Source organism: Pseudorca crassidens, chromosome 10 (assembly GCF_039906515.1).
Source record: "Pseudorca crassidens isolate mPseCra1 chromosome 10, mPseCra1.hap1, whole genome shotgun sequence".
Classification (NCBI taxonomy): Eukaryota; Metazoa; Chordata; class Mammalia; order Artiodactyla; family Delphinidae; genus Pseudorca; species Pseudorca crassidens.
This window is the reverse complement of record NC_090305.1, coordinates 59,259,691-59,278,991: the sequence shown is the minus strand read 5'-3', so window position 1 is coordinate 59,278,991 and position 19,301 is coordinate 59,259,691. Positions and strand designations below refer to the sequence as shown.

General features: G+C 38.0%; 1 protein-coding gene across 1 annotated transcript in view; it reads left to right on the top strand.

The window, feature by feature from the left end:
• KIF15 (kinesin family member 15) overlaps window positions 1-19,301 on the top strand; it is a 74,105-nt gene that overhangs the window by 10,684 nt on the left and 44,120 nt on the right. The window contains exons 5-7 of the mRNA XM_067753821.1: window positions 3,153-3,190; window positions 12,566-12,663; window positions 14,001-14,180. Of these exons, the coding sequence (XP_067609922.1) occupies window positions 3,153-3,190; window positions 12,566-12,663; window positions 14,001-14,180 (316 nt within the window). The remainder of the gene's footprint in view (window positions 1-3,152; window positions 3,191-12,565; window positions 12,664-14,000; window positions 14,181-19,301) is intronic.

Below are 19,301 nucleotides of genomic sequence, written 5' to 3'. Positions count from 1 at the left end.
TTGTTGCTACTGGAGTGTCATTGCTTCTAGGCCTTTTCAGCAGACAGAGCTAGGTAATATATGTATGTATACTAAGTCATATATACAGACATATCTATAATTGTTTCTGTTTCTATCCATTTCTATATACAGTAGGGTAAACTTGAGTTCATACTGATGTCTCTGACTCTAATCCAAGGGTTTAGAATCCACATGGGTTCATTCTAGCCTTCCTTTCTTGTTTATCTGTAACTTCCCTTGCTGACAGTGAGAAACCCGGGCTCCCACTGCTACCATCCGTTTATTTATTTGTTCATCCCCAGTACACATGTAAAGCAGTTTCAGAATTGTTAGCCTGTATCCCTGTGAAGAACAGATTTACTGCATGCAGTGTTTATGTACAGATCCTTTTTTTTTTTTTCCTTAAGTCCTACAATTTCTAGTCAGAACCTCATTTTGTAAACTTACTTGGGCCAGCCCCTTTTCCACCTACACCTTTCAGTGCAGTATGTCATGAACTTGTAATTCAATTAGATACATTCCATCCTGGGGTCTCTGACATCCTAGTTGATGTGTTTTGTTTGTTTATTTAGTTTGCATGCTTTAAAGTTCACCCTTTGTGATGTACAGTTGCATAGTGTTTTGACAAATGCAGAGACCCAAGCATTTAGCACACCTATTGAAGAGAACAGTTTCTCCACCTTCAAAGTTCCTCCTGTTTGTCCCATTCATAGTCAGCCACTCCCCCCCCGCCCCCCCCCCAACCTCTGGATACACTAATAAATTTTCCATTCCTATAGCTTTGCCTTTCCCAGAGTGTCATATGATTGGAATCATACAATATGTAGCCTTTTGGTTCTGGCTTTTTTCATTTAGGATTTGTCTATGTTGTTGCATGCATCAGTAGCTTTTGCTTTTTCTTTCTTTCCTTTTTTTTTTGCCGAGTAGTATTTTACTGTGTGGATTTACCACCGTTTTTTAATTCACTCCCCTGTTAAAGGATATCTTGGTTGCTTCCAGTTTTTAGCAATTATGAATAAAGTTGCTACAAACATTCAAATATTGGGTTTTGTGTGAACATAAGTTTTCAAATCACTTGAGTAAATATGTAGGAATACATTGCTGGGTCATATAGTATAAGAAACTGTCAATCTGTCTTCCAAATATATATTGAAAGTGCATGATGATGGGAATTCCCTCGTGGTCCAGTGGTTAGGACTTGGTGCTTTCACTGCCGAGGGCCTGGGTTCAATCCCTGGTCGGGGAACTGAGATTCTGCAAGGCTCACAGCGCAGCCAAAAAAAAAAAAAAAAAGTGCATGATGATTCTGAATTTCTAAATGCTGGCAGCCTTAAAATACTGCTCTAGGTTTAATGTTGGAATGTAAGCTGACAACCTTGGCAGTTCTAGAAGGTCAGTTTTTTTTACAAGGTGAATCATTTCAGATTTATTTCATAAATAGGAATATAATTTGTAGTACAATTATTTTTTCCTTTTCTTCTAGCAATAGACTTCCTAATTTTATTTAGGACCAGAGGTTTTTAATAGGATGTAGTGAATTATGTAATTAATTTTGAGCAGCTGATGCTTTTTTTGTGTGTTCGCCCTTGGTTCATCTGTAATTGGCTCAAAATACAAGAAAATAAAAAATAAGAAGTTTAAAGCTTGGATTCATCTTGTGCACAAATTCTTCCTTGAAAATTTGCCTTTGCCTTTCATGCTTACTTTTCAGTTGTGTTCAGCAGAACTAAATATTCTCTCTTGACCCATGAAGCAGATAACCATTTTCTCATGTCTTCTCAAGAAAAAAAAAGATTTTTTTTTCCACAGAATATTTTGAGTGGTAGAGCTCAAAAATCAATTTGAAATAAGAGCCACAATTACCAGAGATTATATATCTTCAGAACTGTTTTCTTTGAAGATCCTTAAGCATACTAATTATAATATTTAATTTGAAAATTGCTTTTGGTAGTCAAGGGCAGAAATGAGAAACATATGGAGAGAAGTGAGCATTGGTTTATTGGTTGGTTGAGCATACCTTCTGGTTTACCTTAGACAGTCTCAATTCTAGAGTTATTGTTAATAGTGTCCCCTTCACCTTCAAGTAGGACGCTCAACAGTATCCATTTCTTATTCTGAGTTAACTGAAGAACTTTTTTCCCCCTACTTCCGAAAGAAAGAGGTAACCAACTAGATTATACTGTTTTCTAGCTCTTGGGGCATTGAACCAAAAAGTAAACTCAAAATTTTATATTTGTGCCATGAGTCCAATGTAACCACATTTAACATCCTAACTGACATCTATCTTCAACATAAATTTTTATTTTGTTTTTATTCTTTTAATATTTATTTATATTTATTTTGGCTGCACCAGGTCTTAGTTGCAGCACGTGGGATCTTTAGTTGCGGCATGTGGACTTTTAGTTGTGGAATGCATGCAGGATCTAGTTCCCTGACCAGGGATCAAACCTGGGCCCCCTGCATTGGGAGCATGGAGTCTTACCCACTGGACCACCAGGGAAGTCCCTAAATTTTAACTTTAGTTTTTTGTTTCTCCTGTTTCTTGGTGTACCTGAGGAGATATGACACTATACAAAAAAAAAAAAAAAAAAAAATCAAGCCTATAGCATAAGGATGTTTTTAATTGCTTTATTTTTAAATGAAGACATCTTAGTATCTTTTAAAGGCAGAATTTAGGAAGAGAATTGCTGCATTATTTAGAATAGCAAAAATTGGAAAAAAATTTCTAGTTGGTTCTGATTAAATAAATTATGATACATTCATGGAATACTATGTAGCCATTAAAAATAAAGAGGCAGATCTCTATTTACCAGCATAGAAAGATGTGTGAGATAAAAATTAAGGGAAAAAAACAGGTTGCAGAGAAGTATGAATAGCATCATTCCAATTTTGTAAATAAAAATTAAATGAAAACTCTGATGGCCATGTCTGTATAATCCAGAAGCATTTATTAGACAGTTAAGAGTGGTTAAGTCTTAGTGGTAGAATAGGAGAGAAAGAACATGTATCATTCACTTTTTACCTGATATAATTTTAAAAACGAAAGACAGTTCTTTGTGGGGAAAATTTATATACTAGTAGACCATATTAAAATAGGGTAGTCTTCTAAATTTCATGTGTGAAAATAATATATGAAACATTCTTTTTTACAGTGGACAGACTGGTTCAGGGAAAACATTTACTATGATGGGTAAGTAAATTAGAGATTAACATTTACTGGCTTAGTCTACTCTTTTTGTGATGACAGAACTTAGTATATTTTTTGGAAAGGAATACTTTCTGGTATATGATGTTGACCTCATAAAATTAAGGTTATTTCCCAAGCTTCTGTCAGATTGCGACTTCCATTATAGCAAAGTCTGTGTTTTTAGCTATGTTCCCAGCTCAATGCTTAGCACAGAGTATGTGCTCAATGAACAATTTTTGAAGTGGGTTTAATGAGTTTTTATATATTATGTACCTGTATAACCACTACCCAGACCAAGATTCCTAGTCAGTAACTACTCCCACTGCTGTCCCCTGACATATGTATTACTCTGACTTCTGTCATCACTAGTTTCACTTGTTTTTGCACTTCTACAAAGGAAATTTTACTGTATTTACTCTTTTATGTATGGCTTCTTTCTCTCAGCCTGAGGTTTGTCAGATTCACTAATGTTATGGCATGTAGTAGTAGTTTATTTCCATTACTGTATAATAGATTATTGTATGAATATAACACATTTTCTATTATTTTTTTAATAGATCTTTATTGGAGATAATTGCTTCACAATACTGTGTTAGCTTCTGTTGCACGGCAAAGCGAATCAGCCATATGCATACATATATCCCCATATCTCCTCCCTCTTGAACCTCCCTCCCATTGTCCCTATCCCACCCCTCTAGGTCATCGCAAAGCACCGAGCCGATCTCCCTGTGCTATGCTGCTGCTTCCCACCAGCCAACTATTTTACATTCGGTAGTGTATATATGTTGACGCTACTGTCACTTTGCCCAACTTCACCCTCCCACCACATGTCATCAAGTCCATTCTCTATGTCTATCTCTTTATTTCTGCCCTGCAACTAGGTTCATCAGTACCATTTTTTTTTTTAGATTCCATATATATGTGTTAGCATATGGTATTTGTTTTTCTCTTTCTGACTTACATCACTCTGTGTGACAGACTCTAGGTCCATCCACCTCACTACAAATAACTCAGTTTTGTTTGTTTTTATGGCTGAGTAATATTGCATTGTATATATGTGCCACATCTTCTTTATCCATTCATCTGTCGATGGACATTTAGGTTGGTTCCATGTCCTGGCTATTGTAAATAGTGCTGCAATGAGCATTGGGGTGCATGTGTCTTTTTGAATTATGGTTTTCTCAGGGTGTATGCCCAGTAGTAGGATTGTTGGGTCATATGGTAATTCTATTCTTAGTTTTTTGAGGAACCTCCATACTGTTTTCCATAGTGGTTGTATCACTTTACGTTCCCACCAACAGTGCAGGAGGGTTCCCTTTTCTCCACACCCTTTCCAGCAATTATTGTTTCCAGCTTTTTTGATAATGGCCATTCTGACCGGCATGAAGTGATACCTCATTGTAGTTTTGATTTACATTTTTCTAATAATTAGTGATGTTGAGCATCTTTTCATGTGCCTCTTGACCATCTGTATGTCTTCCTTGGTGAAATGTCTATTTATGTCTTCTGCCCATTTTTTAACTGGATTGTTTGTTTTTTTCGTATTGAGTTCCATAAGCTGTTAGTATATTTTGGAGATTAATCCTTTGTCTGTTGTTTCATTTGCAAATATTATCTCCCATTCTGAGCATTGTCTTTTTGTCTTGTTTATAGTTTCCTTTGCTGTGCAAAAGCTTTTAAGTTTAATTAAGTCCCATTTGTTTATTTTTGTTTTTATTTCTGTTACTCTTGGAGGTGGATCAAAAAAGACCTTGCTGTGGTTTATGTCAAAGTGTGTTTTTCCTATGTTTTCCTCTAAAAGTTTTATAGTGTCTGGTCTTACGTTTAAGTTTTTAATCCATTTGGAATTTATTTTTGTATATGATGTTAGGTAGTGTTCTAATTTCATTCTTTTACATGTAGCTGTCCAGTTTTCCCAGCATCACTTGTTGAAGAGACCGTCTTTTCTCCATTGTATGTTCTTGCCTCCTTTGTCGTAAATTAGGTGCCCATATGTGTGTGAGTTTATCTCTGGGCATTCTGTCCTGTACCACTGAGCTATATTTCTGTTTTTGTGCCAGTACCATACTCTCTTGATTACTGTAGCTTTGTGGTATAGTTTGAAGTCAGGGAGCCTGATTCCTCCAACTCCATTTTTCTTTCTCAAGATTGCTTTGGCTATTCGGTGTCTTTTGTGTTTCCATACGAATTGTAAGATTTTTTTGTTCTAATTCTGTGAAAAATGCCATTGGTAATTTGATAGGGATTGCATTGAATCTGTAGATTGCTTTCGATAGTATAGTCATTTTCACAATATTGATTCTTCCAATCCAAGAACATGGTATATTTCTCCATCTGTTTATGTCATCTTTGATTTCTTTCATCAGTGTTTTATAGTTTTCTGAGTACAAGTCTTTCACCTCCTTAGGCAGGTTTATTCCTAGGTATTTTATTTTTGTTGCAGTGATAAATGGGAGTGTTTCCTTAATTTCTCTTTCTGATTTTTCGTTGTTGGTGTATAGGAATGCCAGAGATTTCTGTGCATTAATTTTGTATCTTGCAACCTTACCAAATTCATTGATTAGTTCTAGTAGTTTTCTGGTGGCATCTTTAGGATTTTCTATATATAGTATCATGTCTTCTGCAAACAGTGACAGTTTTACTTCTTCTTTTCCAGTTTGTATTCCTTTTATTTCTTTTTCTTCTCTCATTGCTGTGGCTAGGACTTCCAAAACTGTGTCGAATATGAGTGGTGAGAGTGGACATCCTTGTCTTGTTCCTGATCTTAGTGCACATGCTTCCAGTTTTTCACCACTGAGCATGATGCTTGCTGTGGGTTTGTCATATATGGCCTTTATTATGATGAGGTGAGTTCCCTCTATGCCCATTTTCTGGAGAATTTTTGTCATAAATGGGTGTTGAATTTTGTCAAAAGCTTTTTCTGCATCTATTGAGATGATCATATGGTTTTTATTCTTCAGTTTGTTAATATGGTGTATCACATTGATTGATTTGCGTATATTGAAGAATCCTTGCATCACTGGGATAAACCCCACTTGATCATGGTGTATGATCCTTTTAATGTGCTGTTGGATTCTGTTTGCTAGGATTTTGTTGAGGATTTTTGCATCTATGTTCATCAGTGATACTGGTCTATAATTTTCTTTTTTTGTGATATCTTTTTCTGGTTTTGGTATCAGGGTGATGGTGGCTTCGTAGAATGAATTTGGGAGTGTTCCTTCCTCTGCAATTTTTTGGAAGAATTTGAGAAGGATTGGTGTTAGGTCTTCTCTAAATGTTTGATAGAATTTGCTTGTGAAGCCATCTGGTCCTGGACTTTTGTTTGTTGGAAGATTTTAAATTCTGGTTTCAATTTCATTACTTGTGATAGGACTGCTTATATTTTCTAATTCTTCCTGGTTCAGTCTTAGAAAATTGTACCTTTCCAAGAATTTGTCCATTTCTTCGTGGTTTTCCGTTTTTTTGGCATATGGTTGTTGCAGTAGTCTCTTATCATCCTTTATATTTCTGCAGTGTCAGTTGTGATTTCTCCCTTTTCATTTCCAATTTTATTGATTTGCATCCTCACCCTTTTTCTCTTTCTTTTTTTTTTTGCGGTACGCAGGCCTCTCACTGTTGTGGCCTCTCCTGCTGCGGAGCACAGGCTCCGGACGTACAGGCTCAGCGGCCATGGCTCACAGGCCCAGCCACTTTGCAGCATGTGGGATCTTCCCAGACTGGGGCACAAACCCGTGTCCCCTGCATCGGCAAGCAGACTTTCAACCACTGCGCCACCAGGGAAGCCCTCCCTTTTTTTCTTGATGAGTCTGACTAAGGATTTATCAATTTTGTTTATCTTCTCGAAGAACCAGCTTTTAGTTTTATTGATTTTTGCTATTGTTTTCTTCGTTTCTATTTCATTTATTTCTGCTCTGATCTTTATGATTTCTTTCCTTCTACTGACTTCGGGTTTTCTTTGTTCTTCTTTCTCTAGTTGTTTTAAGTGTAGGGTTATATTGTTTATTTGAGATTTTTCTTGTTTCTTGAGGTGAGATTGAATTGCTGTAAACTTCCCTCTTAGAACTGCTTTTGCTGCAACCCATAGGTTTTGGGTCATCGTGTTTTCATTGTCATTTGTTTCTATGTATTTTTTAATTTCTTCTTTGATTTCTTCAGTGATCTCTTGGTTATTTAGTAGCACAGTGTTTAGCCTCCAGTGTTTTTTACACTTTTTTTCCTATAATTGATTTCCAGTCTCAGAGCGTTGTGGTCAGAAAAGATGCTTGATATGATTTCAATTTTCTTAAATTTTTCGAGGCTTGATTTGTGACCCAACATGTGATCTGTCCTGGAGAATGTTTCATGTATACCTGAGAAGAAAGTGTATTCTGCCAGTTTTGGGTGGAATGTTCTATAAATATCAATTAGATCTATCTAGTCTGTTGTGTCATTTAAAGCTTGTGTTTCCTTATTTATTTTCTGTTTGGATGATCTGTCCATTGGTGTAAGTGAGGTGTTAGAAAGTCTCCTACTATTATTGTGTTACTGTCAATTTCTCCTTTCATGGTTGTTAGCATTTGCCTTATGTATTGAGGTGCTCCTCTGCTGGGTGCATAAACATTTTTAATTGTTATGTCTTCTTCTTGGATTGATCCTTTGATCATTATGTAGTGTCCCTCCTTATCTCTTGTAACAGTCTTTATTTTAAACTATTTTATCTGATACGAGTATTGCACTCCAACTTTCTTATGATTTCCATTTGCATGGAATATCTTTTTCCATCCCTTCACTTTCAGTCTGTATGTGTCCCTAGGTCTGAAGTGGGTCTCTTGTAGACAGCATATATATGGGTCTTGTTTTTGTATCCATTCAGCCAGTCTGTGTCTTTTGGTTGGGGCATTTAATCCATTTACATTCAAGGTTATTATCGATAGGTATGTTTCTATTACCATTTTCTTAATTGTTTTGGGTTTGTTTGTTTTTAACATCTTTACTGGAGTATAATTGCTTTACAATGGTGTGTTAGTTGGGTTCGTTTTTGTGTGTCTTTTTCTTCTCTTGTGTTTCCCACTTAGAGAAGTTTCTTTAGCATTTGTTGTAAAGCTGGTTTGGTGGTACTGAATTCTCTTAGTTTTTGTTTGTCTGAAATGCTTTTGACTTCTCCATCGAATCTGAATGAGATCCTTGCTGGGTAGAGTAATCTTGGTTGTAGGTTTTTCTCTTTCATCACTTTAAGTATATCCTGCCACTCCCTTCTGGCCTGCAGAGTTTCTGCTGAAAAATCAGCTGATAACCTTATGGGGATTCCTTTGCATGTTATTTTTTGTTTTTCCCTTGCTGCTTTTAATATTTTTTCTTCGAACTTAGTTTTTGTTAGTTTGATTAATATGTGTTTTGGTGTGTTTTTCCTAGGGTTTATCCTGTATGGACTTTCTGTGCTTCCTGGACTTGGGTGACTATTTCCTTTCCCATGTTAGGGAAGTTTTCCATTATCTCTTCAAGTATTTTCTCAGACCCTTTCTTTTTCTCTTCTTCTTCTGGGACCCCTATAATTCAAATGTTGGTGCATTTGGTGTTGTCCCAGAGGTCTCTGAGATTGTCTGCAGTTCTTTTCATTCTTTTTTCTGTATTCTGCTCCTCGGCAGTTATTTCCACCATTTTGTCTTCCAGCTCACTTATTCCTTCTTTTGCCTCAGTTATTCTGTTACTGATTCCTTCTAGTGTATTTTTCATTTCATTTATTGTGTTGTTCGTCTCTGTTTGTTTGTTCTTTAGTTCTCCTAGATCTTTGTTAAACATTTCTTGTATTTTCTCAATCCATGCTTCCATTCTATATCTGAGATTCTGGATCATCTTTACTATCATTACTCTGAATTCTTTTTCAGATAGATTGCCTATTTCCTCTTCATTTATTTGGTCTTGTAGGTTTTTTTACCTTCCTCCTTCATCTGTGACATATTTTTTTGCTGTCTCTTTTTTTTTTTTTTTAATGAGTGGGATTGTGTTCCAGTTTTACTGGTTGTTTGGCCTGAGGCTTCCAACACTGGAGTTTGTAGGCTCCTGGGTAGAGCTGGGTCTTGGTGCTGAGATGAGGAACTCTGTGAGACCTCACTCTGATGAATATTCCCTGGGGTCTGAGGTTCTCTATTAGTCCAGTGGTTCAGATTCGGAGCTCCCACCACAGGAGCTTCTGCCCAACCCTGTGCTCACAAATCAAGATCCCACAAGCTGTGTGGGGTGGCAAAGAAAAGAGAACAATAACGAAGTAAAAAATAAAATTAGACTAGGAAACTAATAGATATATTAGAAAGAATGTAAAAATAAAAATATAGATGAATCAACAACTGGAAGGTACGTCAGTACCACAATAGTAAAAAAGAGGAGGAGGGAGAAGAAAAAAGAAAAAAAAAAAGGAGCGAGGGGAAGGCCTTGGCTGTGGAGAGCAGGGCCTAAGCAAGGGTGAGGTTTGGGCGGTGGGTGGGGCCAATGCTCAGCACCCACAGGGCTGGAAAAGGCCCTGGGGGCTGTGGGGGGGTGGGGCTTAGGCTCAAGGACCAGAAGGGGCCCAGGCATGCCCCCCACCCCTGGTCTCAGAGGGCAGGGGACCTCACCTGGGAGCCCAGCAGGCTTCCTGGGCTTGAGTGGGTGGGGCAAACGCCCTCCTCTCCTCTGCTGCTCCTCCGGTCTGGGGTCTGGGAGGGCCCCTCCTACCTGCCAATCCTGATCTCCTTGGAGGGCAGGAAACTGGTCTGGGAGCTCAGTAGGCTCCCTGGGCCCGAGTGGGCGGGGAAAACACCCTCTGCTTCTCTCCCTCTCCTCCTCGGTGACCCCTCTCACCTGCCACTCCTGATCTCCCCAGCAGCCCTCCTGTGCCCCCAGAACCCATGTGGCCTGGATGGGGCTTTGTTGGGGGGAACTGGCTTGGGAGCTCAGGAGCCTCCCCGACACCAGTGGGCCAGGCGATCACCCTCTGCTCCTCTCCCACTCTTCCTGGAGAGTCCCTCCCACCTCCCTCTCCTGATCTCCCCAGCCTCAGGGGAACCGATCCTGTCTGGCCTCCATTTCTCCTCCCTCCTTGGTCCCCCTACATCCTACCGGTTCACTCTGGGATTCCTCCCATCTCTTTGGGGTCAGAGCCCCCCACCAGCGGCTGGCAGGTGCCCTAGTTGTGGGGAGACGCTAACTCTGTGTCTTCCCACACTGCCATCTTAAAGGAGTTCCACATTTTCTATTCTGCTGTTGCTAGAGAGTTTTAGAGCACATGAATAGTACTGTTATGGACATTTTTTTCTCGTGTGGGTCTTTTATAGTACATATCTATTGAACTTTAAACTTCTGGGCATGGACTTGCTGGGTTATAGTATATGTATGTTCAGCTTTAGTAAAAAGGTCACGATGGAGATGCATAGATGTGGAATTTCCCAGTGCTCCACATCCATGTCCACACTTGGTATTGTCCGTTTTAAAAATTTTAGTTCTTCTGGAGTATGTATAGTACTATCTCGTGTTTTTATTTGCACTTGTTTGATGTCCATTGACTACTAAGCACCTTTTATACATTTATGGGACATTTGAATAGCCTCTCTGTAAAATGCCCATTCAAGCTTTTATCTCTTTTTTTAAAATAAATTTATTTATTTATTTATTTATATTTGGCTGCATTGGGTCTTCTTTGCTGTGGGCAAGCTTTCTCTAGTTGCAGTGAGCGGGGGCTGCTCTTCGTTGTGGTGCGCGGGCCTCTCATTGCTGTGGCTTTTCTTGCTGTGGAGCACGGGCTGTAGGTGCACGGACTTCAGTAGTTGTGGCATGTGGGCTCAATAGTTGTGGCTCGCGGGCTCTAGAACACAGGCTCAGTAGTTGGGGCGCATGGGCTTAGTTGCTCTGCGTTATATGGAATCCTCCCAGACCAGGGCTTGAACCCGTGTCCCCTGCATTGGCAGGTGGATTCTTAACCACTGCAACACCAGGGAAGTCCCTCAAGCTTTTTTCTTATTTAAAAATTATCTTGGGCTTCCCTGGTGGCGCAGTGGTTGAGAGTCCGCCTGCCGATGCAGGGGACACGGGTTCGTGCCCTGATCCAGGAAGATCCCACATGCCGCGGAGTTTTCTGTCTGTAGATAATATTCTGATATTATCTGTCCTCTGTGTTCATTTACTTGCATTTCTCTGCCCTGTTCTATATATTTTTTATTCTTTTTTTTTTTAAGGTATAGCACACCAAGATGACAATAATATTTTTAAATTTATTTTCTGTAACTTTCTAGCATACGCCAGCATTTGTTAATTCCTTTGGTCTCTAAGGCATATATATATTTTTAAAATAAATTTACTTATTGATTGATTGATTTTTGGCTGTGTTGGGTCTTCATTGCTGTGTGTGGGCTTTCTCTAGTTGCGGCGAGCGGGGTGCAACTCTTCGTTGCAGTGCAACTCTTCGTTGCAGTGCACTGGCTTCTCATTTCGGTGGCTTCTCTTGTTGTAGAGCATGGGCTCTATGCACATGGGCTTTAGTAGTTGTGGCACACGGGCTTAGTTGCTTCTTGGCATGTGGGATCTTCCCAGACCAGGGCTTGAGCCCGTGTCCCCTGCATTGGCATGTGGATTCTTAACCACTGCACCACCAGGGAAGTCCCTCTAAGGCATGTTTAACTAATACATATAGTAACTTTTGGATCTTTTCTAACTTTATAGTTTTTTTCTGACAGATATAACTATAGCTTGAATTAGTATCCAAAAAATCCTGCTGTTTACATATCCACTCACATCTCCCCTTTTCCCCAACGTTAACAAAATAGAGATTGGATTGCTCTTCAGTTTTCTGTCTGTACAGATATCTTGTGAAGAATTCCTATAGTATCTTTCTTACCAGCTTGGCTTTTATTGCCCAATTAACAAAATACTAGCTAATGCTAATTTTTATACTCTGTGAGATAGTTATTACCATTATTCTTTCCATATTATAGTTGAAAACTCCAAGAGATTTAAGTAATTAGCCTGTGGCCCCACAGCCAGTGTATAAAGATCAGCCTAGGAGACAGAATGTCTTATGCAACAGTAAAGTACAATTGTTTGTTATTTCTGCTAATTTTGGTACCTGCAGAAGGAAAAATTTCAAGCTTGGGACTGAAATGGATTTTTTAATTTATCAAACAACAACTACTTTTAAAAATTGCTTAGTGGCTATTGTGGGCCCTTCTCTTCAGTCCCATTGATAGGCAGGTTCTATTATGCCATCTGTTACAGACCATGATTTATCTTGTTTGGGGCCTGAAAGAAACTGATTATACAGTTTGTCTTTTCTATATGAATTGCCTTTCAGTGTTGCTGTTTTGAAAGACTCCTGTTAACAGAATAAAAATGAACAGCTATATATATATATTTTTTTACATTTTTCTTTAGGACCATCTGAATCTGATAATTTTTCTCATAACCTGAGAGGAGTAATTCCACGAAGTTTTGAATATTTGTTTTCCTTAATTGAACGTGAAAAAGAGAAGGTAAAACTTATTGTAAAAATAAAGCGATTCAATGAACTACCTAGTTTTGAGTAGCTAACTACCAATAATTAGCTCATGATACATGGAGGGGCATCACTGGGAGTCTACAGTGTGGTTAGGCTAGAGTCATAAAAAAAAAATCTTTCAATTCTTAAGATTAAATTAAGGATTCTGAGTTTATTATTTTCTAAAAGTTTTTAGTCTATAAAACATGCATCATCCATGAACCCACATGGAAAGAAAGAAGAATGTAGTGCTTCTTAGGCTCTCCGATTTTACAAGAGAGAAAGTGTAAAGAAAATCTTAACTGAGGAAAACAAACTCATTAAGTTCCATCACCTACCTGCGCCTAGGCTCACAGTTGACTGCAGCTGTCCCTACATCTTCATGACAGCCACTAGTAATGGGCCCATCTGTACCTCCTTTGCAGCACCTGCTACCACCTGACTATGCTCCCCTTGCTTCACACGTGGTGTGGCTCCATCATCCTAGCGATGTGGCCTTCCATTTTCCATTGGCTCCCAGATTGGGTCATTCTGTTGGTTGTGCGTCTTTAGCTTAGGGAATTCCAGGCTTAAGAGCCATTAGTGTTTTATGTTCTATTACCTATGTGCCAAGGAGTCTGATATATAGCATTGGTTTACCCCTTACTCCTTTGCAGAAACTATGCCTGACCATTGCAGTTAGACACACATATTATGTGCCAGTGAAGTAAGTTTAGTGATGTGCATTTCTGTGGTTAAAAATCCTATAGCGAGGCTTTTTAAAGAAAACTTTTATTTGTTTATTTTTTTAAAGAGAGACTTTTAAAATACATTGTTTTCAGTCATTTGAGGAATATAACACTTGATTCGTATATAAGACAGGTGAAAATGGAATTGCTATTTTCATTACAAGGGAAAAAAATTATGTAACTATGTATGGCGATGGATGTTAACTAGACTTATTGTGATCATTTTGCAATATATACAAATATCAAATCATTATGTTATATGCCTGAAACTAGTATAATGCTGTATATCAATTATACCTCAATTAAACAAAAAATGGAATTGCCTATTTGGAATGCTCAAGTGCCACCTCCCTGTCTTTGCTCTGAGGCACTGGTGGGAACTTTAGGGCTCCTGGGACCACAGTTCGATGCCGCTTTAAAGTGTACTGATGTGCTGAAACTAGTAGTCTGTATTTTAAACCTGACTTTTAAGTGTCCTGTATTGTGTAAAGGATAATGTTGTAGGAATTTTATATGTTGTGAAGTGAGTGAAAGATGAATGCTTATGAAAGGTAAGGATGAACTCATGAAAAGAACATAGCTACACCAGGCTTCTCTTTTACAGGCTGGAGCTGGAAAGAGTTTTCTTTGTAAGTGTTCCTTTATTGAAATCTACAACGAGCAGATCTATGACCTCCTGGACTCTGCATCGGCTGGACTGTACTTAAGGGAGCATATTAAGAAGGGAGTCTTCGTTGTTGGTGCTGTGGAGCAGGTGGTGACCTCAGCTGCTGAAGCCTATCAGGTACCCTGCCTTGAGCAATTTGATTCGTAGGCAACATAGCATGCTGTGACGAGCACCTTGATCTCAAAAAAAGAGAAAGAGTTGAGTTACTAAAAATGTTTTGTGAAGCCATAACCAGAATGTTCATGAGAAGAAATGAAAGAAGGATATGACACTGTTTTATAAATTTCCCCTTAGTTAAAATAGAAGTTTGACCCCTGATTTTGTGTTATTTTGGTGTTGTTCATTCCGGTCATAGACTCCTAGAAACCACCTTACATGTCAATGGGGGACAGTTTGTTAGTGACCATATCCCTTTAGTTGTTCCTCCTGGGAGCTGCCCTTTTTTTTGGGGTTTTTTTTTAAAGGATATAGAGTTACAGTTTTATTTTATTATTATTTATTTATTTATTTATTTAATTTATTTATTTTATTTTGGCTGGGTCTTCGTTGCTGCGCACGGGCTTTCTCTAGTTGTGGCGAGTGGGGCTACTCTTTGTTGCGGTGTGCAGGCTTCTCATTGCGGTGGCTTCTCGTTGCGGAGCATGGGCTCTAGGCACACGGGCTTCAGTAGTTGTGGCATGCTGGCTCAGTAGTTGTGGCACACGGGCTCAGTAGCTGTGGCACACGGGCTCAGTAGCTGTGGCGCATGGGCTTAGCTGCTCCGCGGCATGTGGAATCTTCCCGGACCAGGGCTCGAACCTGTGTCCCCTGCATTGGCAGGCAGATTCTTAACCACTGCGCCACCAGGGAAGCCTGGAGTTGCCCTTTTGAAGAGCTCCTAGGATCTCTGCCCTTCAAACCAGCTGGCTCTGCTCTCTATTTTCCACCTTTGTTTATTATTTGTTAGGTGTCAAAAGGCAACCTCTTTTGGCCATTCAGCTCAGGACAAAGAAACCTTTTGACAGGAATTTGAAAAATATTCTATTCACGTTTTTTTTTTTGAATTTTTTTAAATTTATTTTTTTATACAGCAGGTTCTTATTAGTTATCCATTTTATACATATTAGTGTATATATGTCAATCCCAATCTCCCAATTTGTCACACCACCACACACACACACATACCCCGCCACTTCCCCCACCTTGGTGTCCATACGTTTGTTCTCTACATTTGTGTCTCTATTTCTGCCTTGCAAACTGGTTCATCTGTACCATTTTTCTAGGTTCCACGTATATGCGTTAATATATAATATTTGTTTTTCTCTTTCTGACTTCACTCTGTATGACAGTCTCTAGATCGATCCACATCTCTACAAATGGCCCAATTTCATTCCTTTTTATGACTGAGTAATATTCCATTGTATATACGTGCCACATCTTTTTTATCTATTGTCTGTCAATGGGCATTTAGGTTGCTTCCATGACCTGGCTATTGTAGATAGTGCTGCAATGAACATTGGGGTGCATGTGTCTTTTTGAATTATGGTTTTCTCTGGGTATATGCCCAGTAGTGGGATTGCTGGGTCATATGGTAATTCTATTTTTAGTTTTTTAAGGAACCTCCATATTGTTCTCCATAGTAGCTGTATCAATTTACATTCCCACCAACAGTGCAATAGGGTTCCCTTTTCTCCACACCCTCTCCAGCATTTGTTGTTTGTAGATTTTCTGATGATGCCCATTCTAACTGGTATGAGGTGATAACTCATTGTAGTTTTGTTTTGCATTTCTCTAATAATTAGTGATGTTGAGCAGCTTCTCATGTACTTCTTGGCCATCTGTATGTCTTCTTTGGAGAAATGCCTATTTAGGTCTTCTGCCCATTTTTGGATTGAGTTGTTTGTTTTTTTAATAATGAGCTGCATGAGCTGTTTATATATTTTGGAGATTAATACTTTGTCCATTGATTCGTTTGCAAATATTTTCTCCCTTTCTGAGGGTTCTCTTTTCGTCTTACTTGTAGTTTCCTTTGCTTTGCAAAAGCTTTTAAGTTTCATTAGGTCCTATTTGTTTATTTTTGTTTTTATTTCCATTACTCTAGGAGGTGGATCAAAAAAGATCTTGCTGTGATTTATGTCAAAGAGCGTTCTTCCTATATTTTCCTCTAAGAGTTTTATAGTGTCCAGTCTTACATTTAGGCCTCTAATCCATTTTGAGTTTATTTTTATGTATGGTATTAGGGAGTGTTCTAATTTCATTCTTTTACATGTGGCTGTCCAGTTTTCCCAGCACCACTTATTGAAGAGACTGTCTTTTCTCCATTGTATATCCTTGCCTCTTTTGTCATAGATTAGTTGACCATAGGTGTGTGGGTTTATCTCTGGGCTTTCTGTCTTGTTCCATTTATCTATATTTCTGTTTTTGTGCCAATACCATATTGTCTTGATTAGCTTTGTAGTATAATCTGAAGTCAGGGAGTCTGATTCCTCCAGCTCCAATTTTTTCCCTCAAGACTGCTTTGGCTCTTCGGGGTCTTTTGTGTCTCCATACAGATTTTAAGAATTTTTGTTCTAGTTCTGTAAAAAATACCATTGGTAATTTGGTAGGGATTTCATTCAATCTGTAGATTGCTTTGGGCAGTATAGTCATTTTCACAGTATTGATTCTTCCAATCCAAGAACATGGTATATCTCTCCATCTGTTTGTATCATCTTTAATTTCTTTCATCAGTGTGTTATAGTTTTCTGCATACAGGTCTTTTGTCTCCCTAGGTAGGTTTATTCCTAGGTATTTTATTCTTTTTGTTGCAATGGTAAATGGAAGTGTTTCCTTAATTTCTCTTTCAGATTTTTCACCATTAGTGTATAGGAATGCAAGAGATTTCTGTGCATTAATTTTGTATCCTGCAACTTTACCAAATTCATTGATTGGCTCTAGTAGTTTTCTGGTGGCATCTTTAGGATTCTCTATGTATAGTATCATGTCATCTGCAAACAGTGACAGCTTTACTTCTTTTCCAATTTGGATTCTTTGTATTCCTTTTTCTTGTCTGATTGCTGTGGCTAAAACTTCCAAAACTATGTTGAATAATAGTGGTGAGAGTGGACAACCTTGTCTTTTTCCTGATCTTAGAGGAAATGCTTTCAGTTTTTCACCATTGAGAATGATGTTTGCTGTGGGTTTTTCATATATGGCCTTTATTATGTTGAGGTAAGTTCCCTCTATGCCTACTTTCTGGAGGGTTTTTATCATAAAACGGTGCTGAATTTTGTTGAAAGCTTTTTCTGCATCTATTGAGATGATCATATGGTTTTTATTCTTCAATTTGTTAATACGGTGTATCACATTGATTGATTTGCATATATTGAAGAATCCTTGCATCTCTGGGATGAATCCCACTTGATCATGGTGTATGATTCTTTTAATGTGTTGTTGGATTCTCTTTGCTAGTATTTTGTTGAGGATTTTTGCATCTATATTCATCAGTGATATTGGTCTATAATTTTCTTTTTTTGTAGTATCTTTGTCTGCTTTTGGTATCAGGGTGATGGTGGCCTCATAGAATGAGTTTGGGAGTGTTCCTTCCTCTGCAGTTTTTTGGAAGAGTTTGAGAAGGATTGGTGTTAGCTCTTCTCTAAATGTTTGACAGAATTCGCCTGTGAAGCCATCTGGTCCTGGACTTTTGTTTTTTGGAAGATTTTTAATCACAGTTTCAATTTCATTGCTTGTGATTGGGTCTGTTCATATTTTCTCTTTCTTCCTCTATTTACATTGTATGGATTCTAACCTGGCCAGTTGATTTTAAACAATTTTTTTGTATGTAATATTTGATGCATATACAGTATTGCCACATGCATATAACTTACTAAGCATAATGTTAAAATGAACTTGCAGGACCCCATTAGACAATTTAAAGTTAAATATCACCAATATTATCATTCTACCTGTGTGCTTCTTTCTATCTCATATCCCTGGTTCCTCCCTAAACATAAGCACTGTGCTGAATGTCATTATCATTTTCTTCTACTTTTAAATCACATATGTATGTATTTCTTAAAATGTTAGTATTGCCTGTTTTTGAGTTTTAAAAAGAGTTATGTGTATTGCTTTCTATAACTTTTTAAAAGTCAACACAGTGTATGAAATTCATCTATGTTGCCTTTTTTTCACTGCTGTATAATCCATTATATGAATATTTATAAATAAATAAATATATATATATATATATCAGGGTTCATTAATTTATTCTTCCATCTTCAGCAAATCTTTTTCAAACATCTTAAACTGTGACTCTCATAGTAAGAGATAGGTTTTACTTGTGATCCGGGGTATGTATATATGCATATTCAAAACATAATGTTGAGATTTTGATTAGAATTGCATTGCAGTTAGAGACCAGTTTGATTAGAATTGCATTGCAGTTAGAGACCAGTTACAATAGAGTTCATACATGAACATGGTATGTCTCTTCATTTAATTGGGTTTTTAATGTCTTACATTACAATAATTTTCACCATAAAAATCTTACCTTTTTTTTGTTACCTTTATTCTAATATACCTTATATTTTTTATTGCTCTGGTGGGGGATAACTTCTTTTTAAAATTACATGTTGTTGGGCTTCCCTGGTGGCCCAGTGGTTGAGAGTCCGCCTGCCGATGCAAGAGACGCGGGTTTGTGCCCCGGTCCGGGAGGATCCCACATGCCGTGGAGCAGCTGGGCCCGTGGGCCATGGCTGCTGGGCCTGTGCGTCCGGAGCCTGTGCTCCGCGGCGGAAGAGGCCGCAGCGGTACTGAAAAAAAAAAAAAAAAATTACATGTTGTCTGTTATGTATATAAATGCAGGTTTTTTAATAGAATGCTTTTATAATCAGCCACCCTGTTAACTATCTTATAAAATCAAGGATGTGTGTTAAATTTTGTCAGATGCTCTTTCTACCTCTACTGAGATGATCACGTGGTTTTTCTCATTAACATGTTAACATGATAAAATATTAGATTAGGTTTGTCAGTATTCTGTTTATCATTTTTCATCAGGGCTTAAGATTGAGATAAACTTGTATTTTTCCTTTTTCCTACTTTCCTTGTCTTGCTTTATTACCACCTTTATGTGTTTTCTGGAAATATGTGTGATTAGAATGACCTGTTCTTAAAAAGCATGTAGCACTCATCCCCAAAACATCTGGGCCTTGTGTTTAGTTACATTGATTATTTGTTTATTTATTTATTTATTTGGTAAGAAGATTTTTAACAACAAATAAA